Raw genomic sequence first — 25,000 nt, forward strand, 5'->3', positions numbered from 1 at the left:
GTGTGTGTGTGTCTGCATGTGTGTGTGTGTGTGTCTGCATGTGTGTGTGTGTGTCTGCATGTGTGTGTGTCTGCATGTGTGTGTGTCTGCGTGTGTGTGTGTCTGCATGTGTGTGCGTGTGTGTGTCTGCATGTGTGTGTCTGCATGTGTGTGTGTGTCTGCGTGTGTGTGTCTGCATGTGTGTGTGTGTGCGTGTGTGTGTGTCTGCATGTGTGTGTGTGTCTGCATGTGTGTGTGTGTCTGCATGTGTGTGTGCTTATACGTGTGTGTGTCTGCGTGTGTGTCTGTGTGCATGTGTGCGTGTGCGTGTGTGTGCTTATGCGTGTGTGTGTGTGTCTGCGTGTGTGTGTGTGTGTGTGTGTGTGTGCGCGCGTGTGTGTGTGTGTGTGCGTGCATTTTCTCGACATTCAACTCCATTGACAAGTGAGTAATGAGGTTGTGTGTTATTTACCCAGTTACAGTCCACAGTCCCTCTGCGCACTTCATACACACTTTAAACACGTTCACGTTCACCACAGACGTAACACTACACAATACCTACATACAATCCTTACTATAAACTCTACACTCTAAACACAGCTAATGTTTACTCTCCACACTCCCCCTATACACTTCCTCTATATGCACTTAATACCTTTCATAATCCTGTAACAACATAAACACACAATACCTACAAACCCCCTAAATCCCACCATACTGGAAGGCCAGAAGAAGTTCATCCACCAGTTCCACCACCAGGACAAAGAAGAGTCTGGATTCACGTCTTCTTAGGGTCTTGAGTGAGGAGTCCAGCTGAAGGATCAAGCTTAAAGTGAACATGGTGCAGGATGAGGTTTGTTTAGTGTTTTTTTTGTTGCATTAGTGCATGTTCGCCTCACACGTCCAGGGTCGGGGTTCAATTCCCGCCTCCGCCTTGTGTGTGTGGAGTTTGCATGTTCTCCCCGTGCCTCGGGGGTTTCCTCTGGGTACTCCGGTTTCCTCCCCCGGTCCAAAGACATGCATGGTAGGTTGATTGGCATCTCTGGAAAATTGTCCGTAGTGTGTGATGCCGTGAGTGAATGAGAGTGTGTGTGTGCTCTGCGATGGGTTGGCACTCCGTCCAGGGTGTATCCTGCCTTGATGCCCGATGACACCTGAGATCACGGAGCTCCCCGTGACCCGAGGTAGTTCGGATAAGCGGTAGAAGATGAGTGAGTGAGTGAGAGAGTCAGTGACTGGTGATCAGCTACAGGATGCTAGAGTTAGGAGCCCAGCAAAGGGAAACTTGGGCAGAATGAAAAGAAGTCACAGAGCTGCATTGCAGGGCCCTGGCGGCACACAGGGGACGACTTGCTACGAGCCAGTTGCAGTAGTTCAGTCTCAGAATGAAAATAGACTGAACAAGCAACCTGACTGACCTCTGTGGAGAGAAATGATTAGATCATGCTGATGTTGTGGAAGCGAAACCTGCGTGGCTGAGTCAGGTTAGTAATATGAGGAGAAAAGTAGAATAGGTGGGGGTCAAGAACAACCCCACAGTCGAGTGTGGAACCGAGGGTTCTTTTGGGAGATCACAAGGACCGGATGTGTCACCAGGGTCGCATACTGTAGCAGCATAGTGTGGAAATTGAGGTGAGATTATGTCCTCAGAGAAGTGCAGAGAAGGTCTGAGGTCGGTTCTAGAAGAAGCACGGACATTTTTTAAAACAGGTGTGGAGATATCTAGAAGGATTTCTGAGAAATCTAGAAAAGGTGCGAGGTCCTTGTGGATGTCTTGAAAAATTCTAAGGTGTTTGTGGGTTTCTAGAAGAGGTGTGAAGAGCATCTACAGTATATACAGTATGACTTGAGTGTCATCAGCTTAGCAATGGTGAGGAACATGACGTGAGGTTCTCACGTGTGCTGAGAAAAGAAGAAGGCCAGGTGTGTTTATATGAAGCAGCTGAGTTTAAAATGATAAGATTCAGTCCCTCCAGGTGAGATGCAGAACTAACACCAGAGCTCACGAGGACAGACGGGAGACTCTTGTGATCAATCCGTTGCTCTGAAGGCGTTCTAACAACTCACTCCAAAGTTCCTTCTGTAAACACACAGATTGGAGTTTGTGTGGAGTGTTTCAGGCTCTGTTTGCTGAAGGGACATCTGATGGTCTTATGAAGTCAGGGTGATTATGTGTGTGTGTGTGTGTGTGTGTGTGTGTGTGTGTGTGTGTGTGTGTGTGTCTGTCTGTAAAAGGTCTAATAAAGTATATGATTTTGGCATCACAATAATTTGAGATGAACACAGAGTATATTTAGATAATCAGTTAATGGACACACACACACACACCGCACACACACACCCACACACACCCTGTGCTGATGGACAGATTGCTCCATCAGTGTAACAATGAGACAATTTAGTAGCCATCTGTTGTGTCTGGCACGAATAAGATACACACACAGGACCTGAGACGTATGGAGAGAACAGTGCAAAGGTGTTCATGAGTCCAAAAGAGTCTAAAATGTCTAGAGTCTATGATATGTGTGGAAATGTCGAGAACATGCATAAGGATTCCTGAGATAGAAAAGAAAGATAGTTCTTAGGGAATGTATAAGGAGTTTGTGGATCTCTAGAACCTGTCAAAGCAGTTAAAAAATATCTAGAACTAGTCCAAGGATTTTGGGGACCTTGAAGGTATATAGGTTAAGACACAGGGATTTCAGAGATATCCTGAGCAGGTGTAAAGAGTTCTGAGATAGGTTCCAGAACCAGTGTGGATAAACACATCTAGAACACGAACAAGTTTTAAGATTCAAGGTTCAAGGTTCAAAGACACAATTGGTCAGGTGTTGTTTAGAAAGTTCTACGGAGAACTACATTCTATTCCATCATTCTTCAATAAATTCAGGATGTATGCATGACCAAGAATTTGTGTTTGTGTGTGTGTGTGTGTGTGTGTTGCCAGGATACACCATCCTTCAGGCCATCATGGAGAGGGCTGGTCAGAATGGATGGCTGGTGAGCGCGATTTGTGTGGAGAACTTCGGTGATGCTGCTTATCGACGCCTTCTTGAAGATCTGGATCGTCGCAATGAGAAGAAGTTTGTCATTGATCTAGAGGCAGAACGACTCCAGAACTTTCTAGAGCAGGTATGAGGATTTTTTGGCATACTTGGACATTGAAGTAAAGGTTCCATGAGATATAGAAGCAGGTTTTAGAAGCTTGGAGACGTCTAGATAAAAATAGCACAAGGTCGATTGAAGTGTCTAGATATGTTTTAAACAGATACCTGTATTAAAATGTGAAGATATCTAAAATGGCTACAGACTAGTAGCATCTGTCAATATTAGGAACAGGAAAGAAACATACAGCACGAGACATTTGGACAGATATGAGAAGCTCAGAGATATCTAGAACAGGAATTGGGGGCTTGGCGATACCTGTAACACAAGGAGCTTTGATCAGCTATGGAGTGTGTTATGGATCATTTTGATCATCAGTAGCTGAAGTCTAGAGTTATGTAAAAGCGGTAGTAGACGCCAATGTTACATACTTAGGTATGAGAGGTGCAGAGAAACCAGGAACAAGCCTGCATCTAGACCAGATACAAGATGTTCAAGCATTTAAAAGGTATCTAGAACAGCTCAGATATTTGAAACATGTATAAGGAGTTGATCTTGAGTTTTTGTTACCTTGAGACGTGATTAAAAGCTTAGTTAGCTCATGCTTATCTCTCTCTCTCTCTCTCTCTCTCTCTCTCTCACACACACACACACACACAGTTGTATACCTTTATAAAACAGTCCTCTACTTTAGTAGCTCAATGATACATGGGGTAATTAAACACTCTTTATTAAGCACTCGCTCTTCTCTTCCCCTCTCTCCCCTTTTCTCATTCTCTCTCTCTCTCTCTCTCTCTCTCTCTCTCTCACTCTATATTTTCTGTGATCTTTTTTGCAGGTTGTGAGTGTAGGAAAGCATGTGAAGGGTTATCATTACATCATTGGCAACCTGGTGAGTGCCTAGCTGGTGTGTGTGTGTGTGTGTGCGTGTGTGTGTTTGTGTGTGTAGGTCAGTGTGTCCTCATAAAATGTATGTGTGAAGCAGAGGGATGTGTATAATGTAGGATCTGCACATATGAGATGGAGTCGCTTAAGTAATAACTTTTCCCTTTCTTTTATCTTGATATCTGTCTCTCTGTCTTTGTGTGTGTGTGTGTGTGTGTGTGTGTCTGTCTGTCTTTCTGTCTGTCTGTATGTCTGTCCATCCTTCTCAGGGCTTTAAGGACGTGTCGCTCGAGCGCTTTATGCATGGAGGAGCAAATGTTACTGGTTTCCAGTTGGTGGATTTCAGTAAACCCATAGTGATCAAACTTATGCAGCGCTGGAATAAACTCGATCAGAGAGAATATCCAGGCTCTGAAACCCCACCCAAGGTACACATACCATCCAACCACCTTCACAATGTGTTTTGTAGCAGCAAAAGGGAGTTAGATCCTTCAGCCCTAGTAACTTATCGCAGGTATCGCCGGTACCTTATCCATAACACTTCCATAACTAAATTCTGGAACCTTAGACTTGAATCTTTAGTCCAGGAAAATTAACACAAAAAGACAAACACAAGTATTAAGTCTAACACATAAAATCAAACACAGTAACTGTAGCCCAGGACTTTAAGCCTAGGAGCTTGAACTCATAAATCTGAACACAGGGACTTTAGTCAGAACCTTATCCACAGAAACCCTCGAACAGAAGAACTTATTTCCAGAAACCTTTGCAAGGAAATTTAGCTCAGCAACTTAATGAGGAACATTAACCCAGGAAGTCTTAGCCTAGGATACTTAGGATAGACTAGGATCTTAAACTGATCAACCTTAGCCCTTAAACCTGTACCCAGGAATTCTAGCAGAGGAAAGTACACACAGGAACATTAGCCAGGGGGATGTATACCCCTTTTCCACCAAAAAGATCCGGGTGCTGGTTCAGAGCTTGTGCTGGTGCTGGTTCAAAGTTGGTTCCACTGGTGAACCTTCTAAGAACCGGTTTGCCTTTCCATCGGTTAGAGAGCATCACAGATCCGAGTCTGACGTCACTGTATACGTGTCAGCGGCAAACACAACATCAACATCAACAATGGCGGATGTTGCTTTACTGTTAATGCTCAGGGCTTTGTGAACCTACATCGGCGTCCAAACGGCACGAAACCAACGTGTACGTGCAGCTCCATGTAATCTGTATAAACGGAGGTTGTAATGGAGAAAGTACATAACGTTATTTTATCATTAACACAGAAAAATAACGTTAGCCTTAGCATGTAGCTACTTACTATCATGTGTGCTGATAATGTATCATATCGCGGTAAAGTAAAAGTGTATTAAACATTAGTATACTTAAGGTACACTATCAAATGTGCTAACAGTAGCCCCGCCCACAGCCCCGCCCACTGCCCCTAACACAAGCGGTTCTTAAGTCTAGACCAGCAAAGTTTTGGTGCTACTTAAGAACCACTTTTCCTGGTTCAGAGCCGGTGCTTTGGCTGTCGAAAAAGAAAGAACTGGTTCTAAATTAGGCTCCGAACCAGCACTCAAACTGCCTCCGGGGAAAAGGGGCAGAAGTAGCAGTACTAAACCCCAGAAACTTTAATAGAGAATTAATTACAGGAATAAATTACCAAGGATTTCCTGCACAATAAGATAATTATAGGAACCTGTGCCTAGCAATTGTAAGCAAAAGAACTTAAACCCTGTGCCCTATGCCCAGAAGCTTTAGTAGTAGAACCTAAGCAGAGGAACCTCAGTCCAACAACTGGAACATTAACGTTAATATTTTAGGATACTTTAATAAATAAACTGTGGCTCAGGACTTTAAACCAGGAAACTCACCTGAAATTGAAGTTTTACCAGAGGAACTTTAGATGAACCAGCGGTTGTAGTAACTTTGGTCAAAAACATGAAGACATGAAGCTGCATGTAGACTGACTGAGCTTCACAGTGGAGGTCATTTGGAGCACAATTAGCAACATAACAATACTACTGAATGTTCCACACACAAACAAAGTCTATTTATTTCTGTATATTTACATCTAACAGTTTAGTCAGAGGGGGACACGGTGGCTTAGTGGTTAGCACGTTCGCCTCACACCTCCAGGGTTGGGGGTTCGATTCCCGCCTCCGCCTTGTGTGTGTGGAGTTTGCATGTTCTCCCCGTGCCTCAGGGGTTTCCTCTGGGTACTCCGGTTTCCTCCCCCGGTCCAAAGACATGCATGGTAGGTTGATTGGCATCTCTGGAAAATTGTCCGTAGTGTGTGAGTGAATGCGAGTGTGTGTGTGCCCTGTGATGGGTTGTCACTCCGTCCAGGGTGTATCCTGCCTTGATGCCCGATGACACCTGAGATAGGCACAGGCTCCCCGTGACCCGAGGTAGTTTGGATAAGCGGTAGAAGATGAGTGAGTGAGTGAGTTTAGTCAGATGCTTCTGGGATCCATTATTTCTGTCTGACCAAAACGGGACGTCTCCCAAGCAGAAAAAACAGGATGTCAGCTCTAGCATTCTGCTTTAATATAGCCTCAAGCAGCTGCATATAATAAGGCACTTACTGTATGTGATGTACAACGTAGTACTCGTGTGGACGGGGAAAAAATCTGAGGAAAAGGTTAGGAGAGTCACTCATGATTTAATCAGCTAAAATGGAAAATGTCTTTCCGCCTATAATTCTCTCACTCAGGTACAGTATAATCCCTCTCTCTCTCTATCTCTCTCTCTCGCTGTCTATCTCTGTTTATTTAATTCTGTCGAGTTGAGCTTTCACCTTTATTGGTCTGCCTGTTATACAGCACGATCAATAACCAGATAACCGCAATGAAAACAACAATTCCATCTGGCACACACTATGAACACACACACACACACACACACACACACACACACAACTTAGTATGCTTGTGAGGACCTTCGGTAACCTTAACCTCAGTAATCCAAACAGAAACAATTTGTATTGTAATGTTTGCTGAAATACAGACAGAAGTGGACTCAAGACTCGGTCATGAGCCTCAAACGACTATTAATGTGGATTTATGCATTTGCTTGAAATGAGTACTGATTAAAATCTTGATCTTTCTTCAAGTCTTAAAAGCATTAATGTCAGTGGGTTTATTTCTCAGAAAAGCAGAAACGACAGCTTAGCTTTAACTCGAGAACCGTGTTGAGAGCTAACTTCTTGCTCGTTAGGGGGTGCGTAGACAAAGAAGAAGTCAGTGAAATCATGTTAAAACCAGTTTAAAATATACAACTGGTTAATGGAGAAACCATAGAGAGTTCATGATCGGTGTGTCTCCCTCAGTACACTTCCTCCCTGACATACGACGCCGTGTTGGTGATGGCCGAAGCGTTCCGGAACCTTCGGCGCCAGAAGATTGACATCACGCGCCGTGGGAACGCAGGAGACTGTCTGGCCAATCCGGCGGCTCCGTGGAACCAAGGCATAGACATGGAGCGCACCTTAAAACAGGTATGTCTTAAAAACACATGTGAATACAGATACAGTGATGCCTCGAGATACGAGCGCTTTGACATACGAATTTTTTGAGATACGAGCTGTGATTCGACCAAATTTTTGTCTTGCTTTACGAGCAAATTTTTGATATACGAGCATCCGAGCTGCCGCCGCCGAAACAAAGATCCCCAACAACCACGTGTGCTCTGTTTCCCCACCTCAGCTTCCCGCGTGTCACTCGGTTAAAGCCGCCTTTCCACTGCACACGACAAACGACGGTCGATAAACAGGAAGTCATTCATTTCCTATGGAGAGTCACAAAGGGGCTGCGTGAGGTGACGACCATCTGAGGATCCGTCATTTTCGGATCCGTTTTAAGTGTCGGATCCGTTAAAAAAATGTAACTTGTGCGACTACACCGCATCTGATATGACGACCGGACAGGTTTTTATTAAAACGACCGGCAGATGTTAGTGAGGAAAGAGTGACAAAAAAGGCAAAAACAAGTGAAGAGAAAAGAGAATTTCAGTTCTGTCAGGACCACTTTGTCAAAAGAGAATTTATTAGATGATACGCATACAGTTAGTGTTGGCCGTATGGTTCTGTTCTGGACAAGAATCCACACGCCCGTCCGTGCGCATGGACAGAGTGGAGAAAGCAGCGAAAATAGAATAAACCCCCGTATAACAGAACCATTAATCATGCATAGTATTAGATTTGCTCGCTTACACGTTTTTGGAAAGTAAGAAATGAATGAATTGATAAATAAATAATTAAATAACTAGAGAGAGAGAAAAATATGTGGAGATTTATGACGTAAACTGGTACAACGAACACGGGTCCCGGCTCGGTGGAGTCGGGGTTGGAGGAGGGAGTTTAGATCGCAGCAGCATCGAAGCGCTAGAGCGGCTCTATGAATGGGAATTTAAATTGTCGGGTAATACGGATGTCGTAACCAGATTGGTGCACGGATTAACAGCTGATGCACGCTTGACGACGTGACCTGCCAGAACTAACGCGATGCTTGATTTAAGTTCGTTAATTTCAGTGAAGTTTAGTTAAGTTCCATTTAAGTGTAAAGTAGCATTAAGAGTGTACAGTAGAGTGTACAGTAGAGTGTACAGTAGAGTGTACAGTAGAGTGTACAGTAGAGTGTACAGTAGCGAGTAAGTGAACGTACGAGACAAAATTCTCCTGTTTACTCCTCCCTCAACCTCCATGCACATCTTCCGTAAAGTAAAACCAGTTTATTTTTTTTTTAACATTCTCTTTTATTACTGTATGTTTTTATACAATATTTGTCATTTATAAATACAGTACTGAACATCTTTCATATTCAAAACATAAACAAAACAACTGGAGTGGAATTTTGCGAGCTGGAACGGATTAATGGGATTTCAATTCATTTAAACGGGGAAAATTGTTTTGAGATACGAGCAAAGTCACGGAACGAATTAAACTCGTATCTCGAGGTATCACTGTAGTACATGCATACAGACACACTCTAGAACACACATAATGACATTTGTGTGAGACCTGTGTGTGTGTGTGTGTGTGTGTGTGTGTGTGTGTGTGGCATTGTCCAGGTACGGATCCAGGGTTTGACAGGAAACATTCAGTTTGATCAGAATGGACGCAGAGTGAACTACACCATGGATGTGTTTGAAATGAGGAGTAACGGCCCACAAAAGGTACACACACACACACACACACACACACACACACACACACACACACACACACACACACAAATATATACTGTACATACACACACTGCTCAGCAAGTGAACTACACATACAAATATACTTATTCATTGTGTGTGTGTGTGTGTGTGTGTGTGTGTGTGTGTCAGATTGGTTACTGGAATGACATGGATAAACTGGTGTTGGTGCAGAACGAGCTGGCAGGAGGAGGAAACGGCTCAGCTGGGGAGAACAGAACAGTCATCGTCACCACCATCATGGTAATGCGCGTGTACACACACACACACACACACACACACACACACAAGCACACACACACACACACTACAACTTTACAGAGAAAGAGAGAGGGAAATATTAGAACGCTAAATGTCTTGCTAATGCTGTCATTTGCAGGTTTCCTGTTACAGCATGAACAAATGTTTCAGGGTTTTTTATTCTATTAATAATTTTTAATTAAATGAGTATAGAAGGTCAACTTTTATACACTAAGTCCTTAAGTGGGTTTATGCTAATGCTAATTACACCTGGGTCTAAAAGTATGTATTCACTGGCATAAAATTATTTACTTATTTATTTTTAATTATTTATTTACAGTTGATGGTACTGAATACTAAAATTATGTAGAATGCTAGCATGGTAACTATGCTAGCACTAAGCAATACTTAGAAGCTAAGCTCTTCTAAGTGAAGGTATGAATGTATCTTCAGGTTCCTCCTTCTCTCTCTCTCTCTCTCTCTCTCTCTCTCTCTCTCTCTTTCCCTCTCCCTTTCTCTCTCTCTTTCTTTTTTCCTGACGTTTTTAAGGCGATGGAGAATTTTACTTCAGCAGGTGGTTCATCTCTGCCAACGCTGCTGAAGAATCCTGTCCTCAGACATTGAGAGAAACACAGGATACAAGATGGCCACCAAAGTAGATGCTGACATGACTCATTCACAACATGGACTGAAACACTGAATGTTTGCTAACATTTATTGATGTATTCATTTGATTTTAGACTTTTTTTTTTCTTTTTTTTTTTTTGTCTGTCATCCAGGGTTGAAAGTCTTGTAGTAGATTGTATTGAAAAATTAACCTGTGTTTAGTCATGAAGACATTGCCCCACAGATCTGAGACCATTTATCTGAACTTGTGTACAACAAATAGGGGTGCAGTTTTAAATTACACCACTAAAGATAGAAGCTATAAGGACTTGTAGTATTATCTGTACAACCAATTATTTGACAATAGTAATGAAATCTTGGATTTTGGTCTGTACCAACACACTCTGAATGGAAGGTGTATAAAGGTACTGTATGTGGATGGTTTAGACTAACCACCATTTAATGGTGTTGAAAGTTAGGTACTGTTTGATCCAGAGGTATAGTCTGATCAGGAGATAGTCTGATAGAGAGGAGTGTACTGATAGATATAGACTTATTTGCAGGTATAAACTGATAGAGGTATGGACTGATAGAGAGGTATAAACTGATAGAGGTATGGACTGATAGACAGATAAAGTCTGATAGGGAGTTATAGTGTGATAGGGAGGTATGGACTGATAGGGGGTATGGACTGATAGGGGGTATAGACTGATAGGGAGGTGCGGATTGATAGGGAGGTATGGACTGATAGGGGGTATAGACTGATAGAGAAGTATAGACTGATAGAGGTATAGACTGATAGGGAGGTGCGGATTGATAGTGAGGTACAGATTGATAGGAAGGTACAGTCTGATAGAGAGCTATGGACTGATAGGGGATATAGACTGATCGGGGGTACGGATTGATAGGGAGGTATAGTCTGATAGAGAAGTATAGACTGATAGGGAGGTATAGACTGATAGAGAAGTATAGACTGATAGGGAGGTATAAACTGATAGAGGTATGGTCTGATAGACAGATAAAGTCTGATAAGGAGTTATAGTGTGATAGGGAGATATAGACTGATAGAGCGGTATGAACTGATAGGGAGGTATGGACTGATGGGGGTATAGACTGATAGGGAGGTATGGACTGATAGGGGGTATAGACTGATAGGGCGGTATGGACTGATAGGGGGTATAGACTGATAGAGAGTATAGACTGATAGGGGTATAGACTGATAGGGAGGTGCGGATTGATAGGGAGGTATGGACTGATAGGGGGTATAGACTGATAGGGGGTATAGACTGATAGGGGGTATAGACTGATAGAGAAGTATAGACTGATAGGGGTATAGACTGATAGGGAGGTGCGGATTGATAGGGAGGTATGGTCTGATAGGGGGTATAGACTGATAGGGAGGTATGGACTGATAGGGGGTATAGACTGATAGGGCGGTATGGACTGATAGGGGGTATAGACTGATAGAGAGTATAGACTGATAGGGGTATAGACTGATAGGGAGGTGCGGATTGATAGGGAGGTATGGACTGATAGGGGGTATAGACTGATAGGGGGTATAGACTGATAGGGGGTATAGACTGATAGAGAAGTATAGACTGATAGGGGTATAGACTGATAGGGAGGTGCGGATTGATAGGGAGGTATGGTCTGATAGGGGGTATAGACTGATAGGGGGTATAGACTTATAGGGAGGTGCGGATTGATAGGGAGGTATGGACTGATAGGGGGTATAGACTGATAGGGGGTATAGACTGATAGGGGGTATAGACTGATAGAGAAGTATAGACTGATAGGGGGTATAGACTGATAGGGGGTATAGACTGATGGGGGGTATAGACTGATAGAGAAGTATAGACTGATAGGGGTATAGACTGATAGGGAGGTGCTGATTGATAGTGAGGTACAGATTGAGAGGAAGGTACAGTCTGATAGAGAGCTATGGAGTGATAGGGAATATAGACTGATCGGGGGTACGGATTGATAGGGAGGTATAGTCTGATAGCGAAGTATAGACTGATAGCGAAGTATAGACTGATAGAGAAGTATAGACTGATAGAGAAGTATAGACTGATAGGGAGGTATAGTCTGATAGAGAAGTATAGACTGATAGGGAGGTATAGTCTGATAGAGAAGTATAGACTGATAGAGAAGTATAGTCTGATAGAGAAGTATAGACTGATAGAGAAGTATAGACTGATAGGGAGGTATAGTCTTATTGAGAATTATAGGCTGATAGTAAGGTATAGACTTATATCGAAGTATAGATCGATACAGTAGTCTGTACCATCTAACGCACAATGGAAGGTAATCTTTACCACACTTTCCTGATTTTGACAAAGTACAGTCTGTACCACCCAAGTAAGCATGGGATTCCATGACACAACCCACACACAGATGTGAGCTACTAAGATTTATAATGTTAATTGTCAGTTTCCCCGCCTCTTCTTAGTTCCAAAGGTGCTGATTGGTTATATCGTCCAGAGGGATGCGCTGGGGTGCAATTCCAATTTACACCTCCAATGAACTATTCCTCAGAGCAGAGGACCTCTCTCTCTCCCACAATGGACATTCATTCTAACAAAACAGGTGCCTGGTTCCAGTGTACCTCTGAATGAAAGGTGAGGAGCTTTCACTCCACACTTCCAAAGATACAAAAGGAATGAGCAGTTTCAACTGACACCATCAATGGCAAATTCCAGCTTAGACCCCTTAGCTGTGAAACAAGGCAACTCTGAACACAGGGACAGGGCTGTAACTGAGAAAGACCTTCATGATTAGATTTACAAGGCAGGAAAACCAATCAGACTGATTGTTAACGAGAACATATTGCAACAATATATTGCAAAATGTCTTACTTCCATCATGGCTCCATCAAGGATTTAAAAAAAACAAAGACAAACAAATAAAAGTACATTGCAAGCAAGGTAAAAGAGATGGAAATGGATAAGACTATGGTGTCCAGTGGTGTCCGGTTAATGCATACTCAATGACCTGTGGAACAGCTTAGAGAACAAGGCACAAGCCAATAGTATGGTCTACACAGCTACACCCTGGGTTCACCTGTTACTGTACAAACCAATACAGGCTGGTGAATCTTCCTGAGACTGATTGAATATCCGCATCGGTATGAAAGAATCTCTGTCGATCTCTGGCTAACACAAGATGATCGACATTCTTCGTGCAGTGGAGCTACTGCTGGGAGTGCACAGAGAGCCTAATGCAAATGTACAACACTCAGTGATCCCAGTGTTCTCCATCTCCTCTGACAAAATGCCCCCTGGTCTTCTGTCCAATGTAACCATCTACAGTTCAAGAAGGGGAGAGAGATCAGGAAATTGATTTTGTGCCTTAGATTTAACAGCAGCCTTCTGGCACTGCTGCCACCACTGGGCCAGATCATTTTAGTAGTCTGGTAAGGTACAGATAACCTACAATAATATGCCAGCGGATTCAGTGTCGCACCTACATATTGGCATTTGAGATGCATCTACCCAAGGTCCGATCGGCAGCCTTGATAATAATAATAACGTAGCATTGGATATACAATACATTTTGAAACCGCTTTCATACTGAAGAAATTTATTCTGAAACAGAACTCTCCATCTTGATCATGGCACCAGCACACTGGAGCTGTTCCAGTCACTATGTGACTCCTCCATCTCTTTTGTCTTGTGCTCAGACACCTTACTGTATGTGTTGTCTGTCTACAGCCATGCCAGGGGGATCTTAATGTTTTGTCCAAGGAGGCTGGTTTGTCGTGACTGCCTCAGACGAGGCTCCGTTCAACTCCCTCAGCCCCTCCTCTCTGTCAGGCACGTCTGCAATGGAGAAAGACAAATTCCCCAGATTAGGATTCAGCTGTCTAAATGTGAAGGACAACAGATGCTTGTTCACTGGACAGCATGGACCAGAGAAAACGTTTGAGACATCGGAGATGTAAATGAGGCTATCTATGCCTACTGATAGTCCCATACTTTGGTGTCAGGTCAATCTCATAATATTTCAGTCAGGACATTTTTCTACTTGGTTTTTCTCACAATTCTGGTAGCTGTTAGTAAAATCAGATCAGACAAAGAGGGCTTTCAGGTTAAAGTCTGAATAAAGATATCTGTAGCTCAGTAACTGAAGAAAGTCTTTTGCTTATACAAATTGTGAAGATTTAAATGATATATATCGTCGCTGTCATGCGGAATCCTCGTATCTCCAAAACCGTTATTTTTCAGGAAATGAAAAAAACGCCGTACCTTATCTGCAGTGCACAGGGTTTAGTTCGCGTTACAGTGGATTGTCTTGCACTAAATTCCTGTCCTCAGACGAGCACCAGAACTAGCGGGGGTCAAGATTTTTTTTTTCTTTGAGCCCAGTGTTTTGAAGACATTTACCTCAGAAGACGTGTTGATTCGTTGCGACTCTTCTTGAGGAGAAATATGCCGTGAAGCTCTCCCACGGAGTGAGGAAGAGGTGGACAGTTGAAGTGTCCAATGGAGTTATGAGATTTGCGCTCAAGCTATTTTCAAGACTTTAGATTGGTTAATAACTTGTAAAAATAACAGACCCACGTGGGGACTGACCAATAGCATCGATATGTGAAAAAATATGAAACTGACCAAATTCGGACATACGAGGTTTCCGCCCGACAGCGACGATATTTATTGTACGTTTTCAGGTCAGTTAGAGTTTGTTGTCTGAGTGATTTTATGTCACTAATTGGTTAATTAAAAAGCTATTAAGTGAATTAATGAAGCATTTGAAAAAAATGTAATGTTTTTAAATCAATATTTGATGTTAAGAATTTTAAAAACTGCTCGTTAAAAAAAAATAAAAATTTTAATTCAAATAATGAAAAACAAGGAAAACAAAGATCGGATTAAAATGTAAACAACGTAGTTGTGTATAATGTAATATTATTTTACATATCTACTTATTTATTTATTTGTACTGTTTTTATAGAATTATTATTTATTTTTAAATCGCTTCATCAATTTGCACATTTCTTAATTGGTGAATTAATTTATTATTGCTTCGTTATGCCAATATCTAATTTTATCTGGGAAAAGTATACAAACACACATACACACAAATATTAATGATACACAAGTCTTCGCAAACACACACTGTAGACTGCAGAAATGTAAAAGTACATGAAAAAGTAGCGTAAATTAAATACGGAAATGTTCGCAAATTCGGTGTTGTAACGCGTGTTGATTTTCATGACTGGTGTTTGATTGTGGGGTTTAAAGGGCTTCATGTACAAAGTACCAGAACATTTAGCTAACACTAGATAACAATCTGTGCTCTTCCCAGTGGTTTCCTCTGAAGGTTCCTTTCTGTTGGACTTGATGGACATTTGTCTCAAGTTGGAGGTAAATAATGTGGAACTGGGACCTTAGAGGTTAAAGACTTTAGGTAGCTACAAGGGAGGTTTCTAAGCTGTATAAACAATCTAGTAGTCTGAAGGTTTAGAGCTAAACTCACACCCTTCTGAGCAGTAATCGAAGGCCTTAACCACTGAGCTACAGTGCAAGCTGTATGGACCAAATGAGTCTGAGAGCGAAAAACTCTTTAATGCTTTAAATCGTTTTTATTTTGCTTTCAGTCACAATATTTCATTTGCAGGAGAACCTCAAAATTTGGGTGGACTGTCTTTAGAAATTTAGGCTCATAATAGCTTTGGCTTACTGTATGAAGAACAATTGGTTATATGACCTGCACAGAAAAGTTATGGTATGGAAAAGGTTTCATCGAAGATAAAGCAACTAATCATTCAACAAAACATAGAGAATGATATCAGAAAACTGCTGATATCAAAATACTTTATATAGACGAGGAAAGGAAAGCTAATGTTTAGAAAGTTTTTTTACGATTCAGTTTAGAATATAAACCAGGGTTGGGGGTTCGATTCCCGCCTCCGCCTTGTGTGTGTGGAGTTTGCATGTTCTCCCCGTGCCTCGGGGGTTTCCTCCGGGTACTCCGGTTTCCTCCCCCGGTCCAAAGACATGCATGGTAGGTTGATTGGCATCTCTGGAAAATTGTCCGTAGTGTGTGAGTGTGTGTGTGCCCTGTGATGGGTTGGCACTCCGTCCAGGGTGTATCCTGCCTTGATGCCCGATGACGCCTGAGATAGGCACAGGCTCCCCGTGACCCGAGGTAGTTCGGATAAGCGGTAGAAAATGAGTGAGTGAGTGAATTTAGAATATCTTCCTGGTCAGTTGAAAAGAGGTATAGCAACAAAATAATCATATGCAGAAGTAAAAATTAAGCAACAAAAGGACAAAATAATCGTAGCTGAAAATCGTAGCTGAAAATTCTATTTTTCAGGTTACAAAACGAATAATTTTAATCAAAAACTTTTGGCTAGTGAAGAAATCATAACCGTGACAAAATGATGTTTGACTAATCTGACTAATCACCTGATCTGGAGTTGTGCATGCGATTGTTTCTTCATCACTCGCTTGCTTAGTTTAGTTTGTACGACCCCAAAATCCCCTCCCCAATCCTCTCATGCCAGGTACCTAAAACACACCTCTAAACCTGATCAAACTGTCAGCTGGAACTTGTATAGTGCATGTGTGTGTGTGTGTGTGTGTGTGTGTGTGTGTGTGTGTGTGTGTTATAGTCACAGAGACACAGGCAACAAACTAGCTTTATTTTTATGCATCACACACACCATGTTATGTTTTGACCTGCTAAAGAAAAGAATCTGTCTTTCTCTCTCTCTCTGTCTTTCTCCTAGGGGTTGTTTCTCTGTCACACCATCTATCTATCTCTCTCTCAGTCCCTCATTCCACCTTTCATCTCACACAGAGAGGCATTAGCTGCATGCTGCGGAGGTTCTGTGTGTGTGTGTGTGTGTGTGTGAGTGACTATAATTACTGCACAGTTGGAAAGCAACACCTTAACCTTGTGTTTTCATTATTTTCTGCCCCGATCCCAGGTTTAAACACACACACACACACACACACACACACACACACACACACACACACACACACACTTACTATCCTTGTGAGGACCTTCAATTGACATCATTATTTAATAAGATAATTAATGCCAAATCTGATGCTAATCTTAATCCAAGTAAATCAAATGGCCTTTATTTTTATGAGAGTAAAATTGTGAGTGAAATTGTGATATTCTGTCCAAATAGTTCACAAGTTGCCCTTAACACGGAATTAGGTTCATTACTTCCCCATATTAAATCCTCTGTTATATATCTGGGTGTAATCATGGACAGCTTTGGTTAAACCTTTCATTCAAAGACTTTAGGGTTGTACATGTTTTCATGTCTTCTTGGTTAAACTATTTTAATGCTGATTATATTGCTGTCAGTCAGGTTTCTCTCTCCCGCCTGCACTTGGTGACGTAACCGTGATCAGATTTCTCCTGTACTAACCTCTCTTCATTGGCTTTCAGTGTGTTTTAGGACTGATTTTAAAGTTTTAGTGTTTGTTTATAAATCCCTGAATGGTCATCTTGTTGACAGAGCCGATCGGTCCTATACGCTCACTACGCAAGTTGCGTAGGTCCCCGCAAATTACGCAAGGCCCCGCCTCATTTTACAGCGCGTGTTAATGTTTACTGTGTAGATGACAATATGAAGCGGAGCTATCCATCTGGCCATGAAAAGAGAAAAAAGAAACAACATGAGAGTGAAATGCTTATTTAAGATAATGTTAATATTCACTTTAAATATTCAACTCAAAATTCTATTTAAAATATTCCATTCAATAAAGATTTGTTTATACCTCATTCAATTCTGTATTGTTTTAGTCTTTGACAGAAAGGAGGGAGGTTTTGTAGTGGGAGCAGTGGGGTGTCAAGTGTGAATGTGTGGCAAATGGCTTACATGGCTCACGGGTCAGGTAGGAGGGCCCCTTAGCAGAATTTTGCTTAGGGCCCCAGGGAGGTCAGGATCGGCTCTGCTTGTTGACCTTATTAAACCGTATGTTTCATCAAGGTCCCTTGGGTCTGCAGATAACTTGATCTTGCTTGTCCCTAGAACAAGGATGAACCATAGGGGTGATGGAGCATTTGTTGGTCCTAAGATCTGGAATTCGTTGCTATTATCTGTGAGACTGTCCACAACATTGTCTGTCTTTAAATCTAGTCTTAACTCATATTTTTATTCTTTGTTGTTTAACACAGTTTAGTTGTGTGTGTGTGTGTGTGTGTGTGTGTGTGTGTGTGTGTGTGTGTTGTCTTTTCCTTTGCGTTGTTTTACTCTTTTATGTCTGGATGTACAGAACTTTGGTCAACTTCAGTTGTGGAAAATGTGCTTTAGAATCTGGAAATAAAACTTTTTTCTTTTTAGTAAGTTTTTTTTAATAAAACTGCAGTTTTTGTGTGAAAAAAAAAAACAAATATACAAACAAACAAAAACCAGCCAAAAAGGTGATCCACAACAAAGTAAAAATTGTCAGATGTTCCTATCCTTGTGGGGACATTTGGTCCCCATCATGATATAAACACACACACACACACACACACACACACACACACACACACACAAACACACACATTGCAAACATTATATTTATAACCGACTTGGCAGTCACGGCCATTTTCTCTGTTAAGCCTGACCTTTTTCTGAGCATAACATTGTGTTCAAATTGCGCTTTCGACATGGGAAGGTGAACGAGGCGATACACACTCGCTGATTAAGTGGTAAAAGTCGTGAGAATGATGTTGCTAGGCAACTGGGAAACTTGGCCAGAGAGCAGAAGCTACATAGCGTCTTCCCTAGCTAGTATTGTTGAAAAGAGGACCATTAAGCCTGAAAAATCTACAGTTTCTTCACACAACTTCTGTTACACTCTAATCAATAACTAACGACCGAACAAGATTGTGGACTGAGGCGTTCGGAGGAGCTCAGAGCTCCTCAGACAGAACTGATTTATTTATAAGATTTACATAAGTAATATGGTTCTGGATGGAGAACAAGAACTAGACGTTCAGGCATTCTGACATGAAACTAATTAAAATGATAAGGTGCTGACAGATCAGATGTTCCTGATGTCTGTCACAACGAGAGGAATCACGGTTCAGTCCGTGACACTCACGCAGCATGTGATGCTCACTGTCTCGGATAAACAAGTGACAAACCGGAGGCAAATTCACCAAGTTGTTGGTAATTAGAGCACAGAAAAAAGCAAGGAGAAGGAAAATGAGAGCAACGTGACCTCTTCTTCTCTATAAAAGAAATCATCCACACACTCATTACACACACACACACACACACATACACACTCTGATGTTCTGACCCTCATGGTGTCCCAAACATTGTGCTCTTTTAGCTTCCTGTCTTCTCATTTTGTTCAAATCAGACGATCATTGAACTGGACTCTCTCTCTCTCTCTCTCTCTCTCTCTCTCTCTCTCTCTCTCTCTCTCTCTCTCTCTCTAGCTCTCTGACACTTTTAAACACTATATGAGACAATCCCAGTACTTCATAGTATAATTTTATTCTTTGCATTGTTCAAACAATTACACAAAGTCACCAATAGAGGGAGCTCACACTCACACAGCAGCTATAGCGAAATTATAACAAAGTTACCGCTAACCACTATGTTGTATTTTTCCACCTTTCTCTTTCTGTGTGTGTGTGTGTGTGTGTGTGTGTGTTAGGAAGGACCGTACGTGATGCTGAAGAAGAATTGGGAGATGTACGAAGGGAACTATCAGTATGAAGGATACTGTGTGGATCTCATGTCTGAAATAGCCAATCACATCGGGATTAAATACAAAATCTCCATCGTTCCAGACGGGAAGTATGGCGCGAGGGATCCGGAGACCAAGATCTGGAATGGGATGGTGGGAGAACTTGTGTATGGGGTACGACCGACCTTGTCTATGTGTATATATGTGTGTGTGTGTACCTGGCATGAGAAGGATTCAGCTTATTTTCATTACATCTTCACATCATGACAACAAATCATCTGTGATCAATGCTACGAATAGAAAAGAAGCGTTTGTTTGTTACATCTACATTACAGCACAGTGAGAGTCTTTCTTTAATATTGAGCTACTAACTACCTCTCATTTATTTGATTATTTTTTATATTTTATATTTTTTTTAACCCTCTCTGCTCCAGGGGTGGTTAAAAAAATATAAAATATAAAAAATAATCAAATAAATGAGAGGTAGTTAGTAGCTCAATATTTACTTGTCAATATGAAGCTTACCATAACCACTGTTCAGTGCGTTACATTCTGTTACCATCCCTCTACTGCCAAAACCTTGTGTTCACGCAATCATATATTTCTTGAGCAAGACCCTGGGAAATTTGGGCATTGGGAACATTAAGGATTTCTGAACCAGAGGGGGGACACGGTGGCTTAGTGTTTAGCACGTTCGCCTCACACCTCCAGGGTTGGGGGTTCAATTCCCACCTCCACCTTGTGTGTGTGGAGTTTGCATGTTCTCCCCGTGCCTCGGGGGTTTCCTCCGGGTACTCCGGTTTCCTCCCCCGGGCCAAAGACATGCATGGTAGGTTGATTGGCATCTCTGGAAAATTGTCCATAGTGTGTGATTGTGTGAGTGAATGAGAGTGTGTGTGTGTGTGTGCCCTGTGATGGGTTGGCACTCCGTCCAGGGTGTATCCTGCCTTGATGCCCGATGATGCCTGAGATGACCCGTGACCCGAGGTAGTTCGGATAAGCGGTAGAAAATGAGTGAGTGAGAGTGAGTGAACCAGAGAGAACATGGAGACCATGGGATCCAGGGGACACAGGGTGTTCTGACCAGGGGACACAGGGTGTTCTGACCAGGGGACACCAGGGTGTTTCTTCTCTTTGAAATTACACACAGGTGTTCTGACCAGAAAATTTAGGACCTTGGAAAAACAGTGCTCTGGAATCGTAACTTGGAAATATAGGACCCTTGGAAGGTCTTTAAGACCTGGGTGACCTGGGACCTAGAAACATAGGATCCAGAAACATAGAACTCATGATTGTTTTCCAAACACCGAGGACACAGGAACATTGTTTGTGAAGTTACAAAAGGGAATTTGGACAACATATAATCTTGAAAATACAACTAATCATATGACCTTGAAAGGAAAGTTCTCCACTCCATTAACCTTACCATTAACTAACCGTATGCTGGACCTGGGAAGCAGGACCTTGGAAATCTTGGACCTAGCAAACGCAAGACCTGGGAAAATTAAGATGTGGAATTTTAGGACTTTGAAACCTTATATAAGACTGGAAATACTGGGCACTGGATACTTAGGATCTTTTTAATCTAAATGTAATGTAATCTCTTGAAAACACAGGATCTAGAAAGATCTACAAAGACTATTGAAAGATAGATAAATAAATTGAATCTAAATCCCTGGAAAAGTTTCTCAATTCCCACCTGTGGTACACTGTTTAACCGGGAGTAGTAGTTAGTGCTAGTACAGCTACAATTAAGCTTTCCTTGTTTCCATGACGACTAGCCACTGACTATTGCTGTATCACAAAGCCATGATTAGTAACCGTAGGTGGCATTGTAGGGTTTGGTAAGTTTAATGTGGTGGTTTAGCCAAAATGAAAGACGTCAATAATTTACCCAATAATAATCCCACAAACAGGTCAGTGGGAACACACACACACGTGAGACAGTCTGAGACAGGCAGTGTTTGAGATGAATGACAGTAAAATCTGGTGTTACAGAGACTAACAGAATTCTGCAATTCAGCTGAGAGACAGACCACATTGTGAGCAGACACACTAATCTCACACACACATGCTTTCACAGATGCCTGGCTTAGATAAACATTATCAAAAGTTACCCTTTAAATATATACCTTATATCAGTTCTGACTAATGAAGAATTTATGTCACAGTAAATCACCCTGAATAACACCTCTGTGGGAACATAAGGCATTGGACCTGGGACACTCATACCCCTTTTCCACCAAAAAGAACCGAGTGCTGGTTCAGAGCTAGCACTGGTGCTGGTTCAAAGTTGGTTCCACTGGTGAACTTTCTAAGAACCGGTTTGCCTTTCCACCGGCTAAAGAGCCATCACAGAGCCGAGTCTGACGTCACTGTATACGTGTCACGTTACACAGCAACTTTAGCGCAGCAGCGACAAACACAAACACATCAACAATGGCGGATGTTGTTTTATTGTTAATGCTCATGGCTTTGTGAACCTACATTAGCATCCAAACTCGGCGAATCCAACGTGTACGTGCAGCTCCATGTAATCTGTATAAACGGAGGTTGTAATGGAGAAAGTACATAACGTTATTTTATCATTAACACAGAAAAAAGGTAGCCTTAGCATGTAGCTACTTACTATAATGTGTGCTTAAAGTAAAAAAGTATTAAACATTAGTATACTTAAGCTACATTATCAAATGCGCTAACAGTAGCCCCGCCCAAAGCCCCTGACACAAGCGGTTCTTAAGTCTAGACCAGCAACGTTTTGGTATTTTTAGTCCATAATCTAGTGAACTTTGTTAACCTATTGATATATTTATTGATAGAGACGTCTGTAAGTAAAAGGAAGTCTACCAAATGCCATAAATTGCCGTAAATGAAACATAGGACCTGAGAAACACAACCATGGAAACAGGACCCTGGTAATATGTGGGATGTGGGATGTGGTAGATCAGTAGTTAAGGTGTACTGATCGGAAGGTCATTGGTTCGAATCCCAAGTCCACCAAGTTGGCACTGCAGGGCCTCTGAGCAAGGCCCTTAACCCTCAATTGCTCAGGTGTATAAACTCACTCACTCACTCATCTTCTACCGCTTATCCGAACTACCCCGGGTCACGGGGAGCCTGTGCCTATCTCAGGCGTCATCAGGCATCAAGGCAGGATACACCCTGGACGGAGTGCCAACCCATCACAGGGCACACACGCACACACACTCTCATTCACTGGTGTATAAACTGAAATAAATAAAAAAATGTAAGTCACTCTGGATATGACTGTCTGCTAAATGCTGTACATGTAAATGTAATATAGGACATTGGAAACAAAGATCCAGGGAAACATGGGGTGCTGGAAACATATGACCAGGAAAACACAGAACATTGGAAACAGGACCTTGGAAATAAAGAACCAGGGATGCATAAAGTTCTGGAAACCTAATACCTTAGAAAGATAGAGAAACACAGAACATTTGAAATAAGACCTTCGAAATATAGGACATTGGAAACAAATAACCAGGAACATATGTCTTTTGAAACATAAGCCTTGGGAAATAAAGAACCTTGGAAACACATAAAATTTGGACATTTGGATACTAACAGCATTGGAAATGTAAGTCCTCAGAATCATAAGAGGATGTAAACAAATACCCAGGAAGACACGGATACTGAGAAACATAGCACTTTGGAATCAAAGTGCGTTTGGAGTGTAAAGACTGGGACACTGGAAATGTGGGGGGAAGGAACCTGAAAATGTAGGAACCTCAGAAGGTAGGGATGAGTTTAGAAAGTTAAAAAAAGGTCTGTGTCGCTCCACGGATTAAAACCCCACCTATGTGCGTGCTGTTTAACGAAGTGTCTATAAGCAAGTAGAGTTACAGATGTGAGAAAGTGACAGTTGGCAGTCTTCTGTCAGTGAATGTGTGCAGTGAAGATCTCCACCTGCTTCAGAGAAGAACACCTGGTCTATTAAGGTCTCAGGAGCCTGCTGGGAAACTTCCTCTCTCTCTCTCTCTCTCTCTCTCTCTCTCTCTCTCTCTCTCTCTCTTTCTCTCTCTCTCTCTCTCTCTCTCGCTCCCTCTCTCTCTCTCTCTCTCTCTTTCTCTCTCTTTCTCTATCTCTCTCTCTCTCTTTCTCTCAGTGACAGCAGCTTGTCCATTACTTCTCTAGCAGAATCACTGTTTTTTTTTTTTTCCAGCAGCCATTTTACTTTCAACTGGCGAATTTAATTCCATTCATTTACAACAAAAGGATGTTACACAGTTAGCGTCTTCGAATGCGGTCATGCTATCAGTGGAGGATTTTATAGCATCGTTTCTGCCATTTTGAAACAACAAAGCACATAGAAGGACTATTTTGGGTTCTCCAAATACACACTTCCACACTAATTGTTTAACTATAATAATTTAAGACATGGCTTTTATTAAAACTTTTGGTTTTATGGAAATAGAGCAAATACAGTAGCCCAGTTACCGTACTGTCGCATGAGTTACCAGTTTAGGATATTTAATATATTATTTATGTTCATTCATTCATTCATCTTCTACCGCTTATCCGAACTACCTCGGGTCACGGGGAGCCTGTGCCTATCTCAGGCGTCATCAGGCATCAAGGCAGGATACACCCTGGACGGAGTGCCAACCCATCACAGGGCACACACACACACACACACTCTCATTCACTCACGCAATCACACACTACGGACAATTTTCCAGAGATGCCAATCAACCTACCATGCATGTCTTTGGACCGGGGGAGGAAACCGGAGTACCCGGAGGAAACCCCCGAGGCACGGGGAGAACATGCAAACTCCACACACACAAGGCGGAGGCGGGAATCGAACCCCCAACCCTGGAGGTGTGAGGCGAACGTGCTAACCACTAAGCCACCGTGCCCCCTGTTATTTATGTAATGTTTTTACACCAAACCGTTCCTGTCTGTTTGAATATAAATATTGTGTAGATTTATCTTTCAGCACAGCTAGCTAACAGCCAACAGAATTAAACTATTAAGTTTGTTTACATTATTAATACTGTTAAAAATGTATATTTTTTCCCCCTCACAATCCTCCTTTGTGTTTGTCACCTCAGAAAGCTGAGATCGCAGTGGCTCCTTTAACAATCACCCTGGTGAGGGAGGAAGTGATCGACTTCTCCAAACCCTTCATGAGCCTCGGAATCTCCATCATGATCAAAAAGCCGCAGAAGTCCAAGCCGGGTGTGTTCTCGTTCCTCGACCCGCTGGCGTACGAGATCTGGATGTGTATCGTATTCGCGTACATCGGCGTAAGCGTCGTGCTTTTCCTCGTCAGCCGCTTCAGTCCCTACGAGTGG

The 25,000-nt window shown here is 42.2% G+C and overlaps 1 protein-coding gene across 1 annotated transcript in view; it reads left to right on the forward strand.

Annotated features, from left to right (window-relative positions):
• The window catches only part of gria4a (glutamate receptor, ionotropic, AMPA 4a), a 59,020-nt gene that overhangs the window by 16,674 nt on the left and 17,346 nt on the right, over window positions 1-25,000 (forward strand). The window contains exons 4-11 of the mRNA XM_060888373.1: window positions 2,927-3,111; window positions 3,923-3,976; window positions 4,239-4,397; window positions 7,301-7,468; window positions 9,040-9,144; window positions 9,307-9,417; window positions 19,647-19,853; window positions 24,758-25,000. The exon at window positions 24,758-25,000 is cut by the window's right edge and continues 122 nt beyond it. Coding sequence (XP_060744356.1) covers window positions 2,927-3,111; window positions 3,923-3,976; window positions 4,239-4,397; window positions 7,301-7,468; window positions 9,040-9,144; window positions 9,307-9,417; window positions 19,647-19,853; window positions 24,758-25,000 — 1,232 coding nt within the window. The remainder of the gene's footprint in view (window positions 1-2,926; window positions 3,112-3,922; window positions 3,977-4,238; window positions 4,398-7,300; window positions 7,469-9,039; window positions 9,145-9,306; window positions 9,418-19,646; window positions 19,854-24,757) is intronic.

This window comes from Tachysurus vachellii, chromosome 15 (assembly GCF_030014155.1).
Source record: "Tachysurus vachellii isolate PV-2020 chromosome 15, HZAU_Pvac_v1, whole genome shotgun sequence".
NCBI lineage: Eukaryota > Metazoa > Chordata > Actinopteri > Siluriformes > Bagridae > Tachysurus > Tachysurus vachellii.